This window comes from Oryx dammah, unplaced genomic scaffold (assembly GCF_014754425.2).
Source record: "Oryx dammah isolate SB20612 unplaced genomic scaffold, SCBI_Odam_1.1 HiC_scaffold_23, whole genome shotgun sequence".
Taxonomy (NCBI): domain Eukaryota; kingdom Metazoa; phylum Chordata; class Mammalia; order Artiodactyla; family Bovidae; genus Oryx; species Oryx dammah.
This window is the reverse complement of record NW_024070207.1, coordinates 43568157-43570788: the sequence shown is the minus strand read 5'-3', so window position 1 is coordinate 43570788 and position 2632 is coordinate 43568157. Positions and strand designations below refer to the sequence as shown.

Below are 2632 nucleotides of genomic sequence, written 5' to 3'. Positions count from 1 at the left end.
ATGCTGGAAAAGCGGGGGCTGGGGGTTGAATCGCACGTTTGGGGAAAGCAAATCCAAAAAAAAAAAAAAAAGCGCTCGGATTCGGAGACCCTTGGCACTGCGCTGGGAGGGGGCGTTGCAGAGAAAGCGTGCCGCTGGCGCCTTGGCTTTCTCACCCGGACTAGTGCGTCCTTCCAGCTGGGTCCACGAGTTTCCTGTCTTCCTGGGGTCCTCACTATAATGGCAGAAGTTTTTCTCTGCCACTTATGCGGTGTGGGTGAGGGATGAGAGCGGCGATTGGGGGACCGTGGACGCGGTCACTCGGTGGCCGTGGTTCACACACCGATGCACATGCGTTTACCCCGCCAGAGGGGCCCTGCGATGGGGAGGGTGCAGCTCTGCTATCTTACGTTCAGCCAGGGCTTTTCAGGCAAGTTTTCGAGGTACTGTAATTCACGGATGTGTCTTCCTCGGCAGCCCGTGGTGCTTTTGCCTTAGCAGGTGCTCAGCCTGGCGCAGGAAGTTTTGGCATCCCCAGAAATAGACCTGGAGACAATTTTCTGAAAAAATCAGATAGCCACCACACATGTTCAAAATATTCTGCCTCCTTCTTCTAGGCCAACCCCTGTAGTTAGACCGCAGTAAGCCAAGGCTGCGGCTTATGCTCTTTCCGAAGCCCTCCACGTTTGGTTTTTGGGGTGGGCACTATTGGTTTCCGAGTCTTCCCAGGTGGCGCTAGTGGTAACGAACCTGCCTGTCATTGCAAGAGGTGTGAGAAACGCAGGTTCAATCCCTGGGTCTGGAAGATCCCTTGGAGGAGGGCATGGCAACCCACTCCAGTATTCTTGCCCGGAGAATCCCCATGGACAGAGGAACCTGGCGGGCTGCAGCCCTTGGAGTCTCACAGAGTCTGGCGCGATTGAAGCAACTTAGCATACACAGGTACTATGGGTTTCCAGGTGTGATCAAGCAGTAAGGGGAGTGTGGTAATGGGGCACGTGCTCCTTCTTCAGGTGCTGAGCGTCTGAAATGGCTTGAAATGCTTACACCAGACCCTCACTGGAACCTGGGCAGCTCAGGGAAGTGTGGGGAGTCCTTTGTGTCTTGTGTTTGCCTCTTGCAACTTCCTGAGAGTGGAAAAAAAAAATCTCCATAGAAGAAATGTATGCTTTCTTAACAAACATTAAATTAGCCATGCTATGAACTCGAAGTTGACATTTCTACTCCAGTGATTTCTCCGTTTTTATAGTTGGGTGCGGTGTTTCATCCTCCATACCTCTAGGCTCCAGCGTGTTGGCAGGCTTCTGTCACCTCAGCATTGTAAGTTGCAGCACCTGAATGACACCGGTTGCTGTGCTATGTTTAACACGGGCAAACGGTGCTGTTTTGCCTTTCAGCATTTTTAGTAGCTGGCTGGACCAACAGAACGTCCTGGGAGTGGTCTGTAGCTAGCTTGGCTGTTAGGACATACACCCTAGGCCGATAGTTTTATGTGTAGAAAGGATTTCATTTATTTAAAAATTATTCATCCATTTAAAACATATTTACAAGGCTTTTCATCGTGGGACAGAACTTCCCAAGAGATCATTTCAAGGATGATTATTTAGAGCCTGCTCGCTACCAGGATGTACCAAGGTGTAATAAACAAATTCACCTGTTTGTGCAGGATCCATTGTGGGGTAGCCAGAAAAGCCTCTGCTGACTCGACAGAGGAAGTTAAGGGAAGACTTCAGGGAGAGGGTGAAGAAGGATCTGCAACTTTAAGGATGCAGCCAAATGTCCAGGTGGACTGGAGACTGAGCACGGAATGTGGTGGGGAAAGGTAGGGAGAGGTCATCTAGGCAAAGGAGGAAATAAGATGTGGCCAAAAGAGTAGAAAGGGGACAGCATCATAGGTTGGGGGAGTCTTTTTGTAATGATGGGAGTGGAAAGTGTGGAAAACACAGGAGATTAATTTGGAGGAGTAGGCAGAGGCTGGATCAGGCATGTTAAAGGGCTTTACTTTGTAGAGCAGTGGGGAGCCGTCAGAGCATTGTGAATGGAGGAATAGAGCAAGGCTGCTGCATAGGGTTGTACGGGGCGCACAGGGTCCACAGTGGTGGGCTGTGTTAGTGTGTGGTGGAGCTTCTTTCTTTTGCAAATACGACTCTGGCGGTTGTAGGGAGGACCCAGTGTGTGGCATATGGAGCAGAGGAGGAAGTACAAAAATAGGGCGGCCAGTTAGAGAGCAGTTGGAACAAGCTGGGCAAGAGTCAGTTCAGGGAATGGGGAGAAGGAGAGAAGCTCAGTTCAGTTCAGTCACTCAGTCGTGTCCGACTCTTTGCAACCCCATGAATCGCAGCACGCCAGGCCTCCATCACCAACTCCCAGAGTTCACTCAAACTCATGTCCATCGAGTCAGTGATGACATCCAGCCATCTCATCCTCAGTCATCCCCTTTTTCCTCCTGCCCCTAATCCCTCCCAGCATCAGAGTCTTTTCCAATGAGTCAACTCTTCGCATGAGGTGGCCAAAGTACTGGAGTTTCAGCTTTAGCATCATTCCTTCCAAAGAAATCCCAGGGCTGATCTCCTTCAGAATGGACTGGTTGGATCTCCTTGCAGTCCAAGGGACTCTCAAGAGTCTTCTCCAACACCACAGTTCAAAAGCATCA

The 2632-nt window shown here is 50.5% G+C and overlaps 1 protein-coding gene across 1 annotated transcript in view; it reads left to right on the top strand.

Annotated features, from left to right (window-relative positions):
* Window positions 1–263: 263 nt before the first annotated feature.
* MCF2 (MCF.2 cell line derived transforming sequence) overlaps window positions 264–2632 on the top strand; it is a 127982-nt gene continuing 125613 nt past the window's right edge. The window contains exon 1 of the mRNA XM_040265282.1: window positions 264–422. Within this exon, the coding sequence (XP_040121216.1) occupies window positions 264–422 (159 nt within the window). The remainder of the gene's footprint in view (window positions 423–2632) is intronic.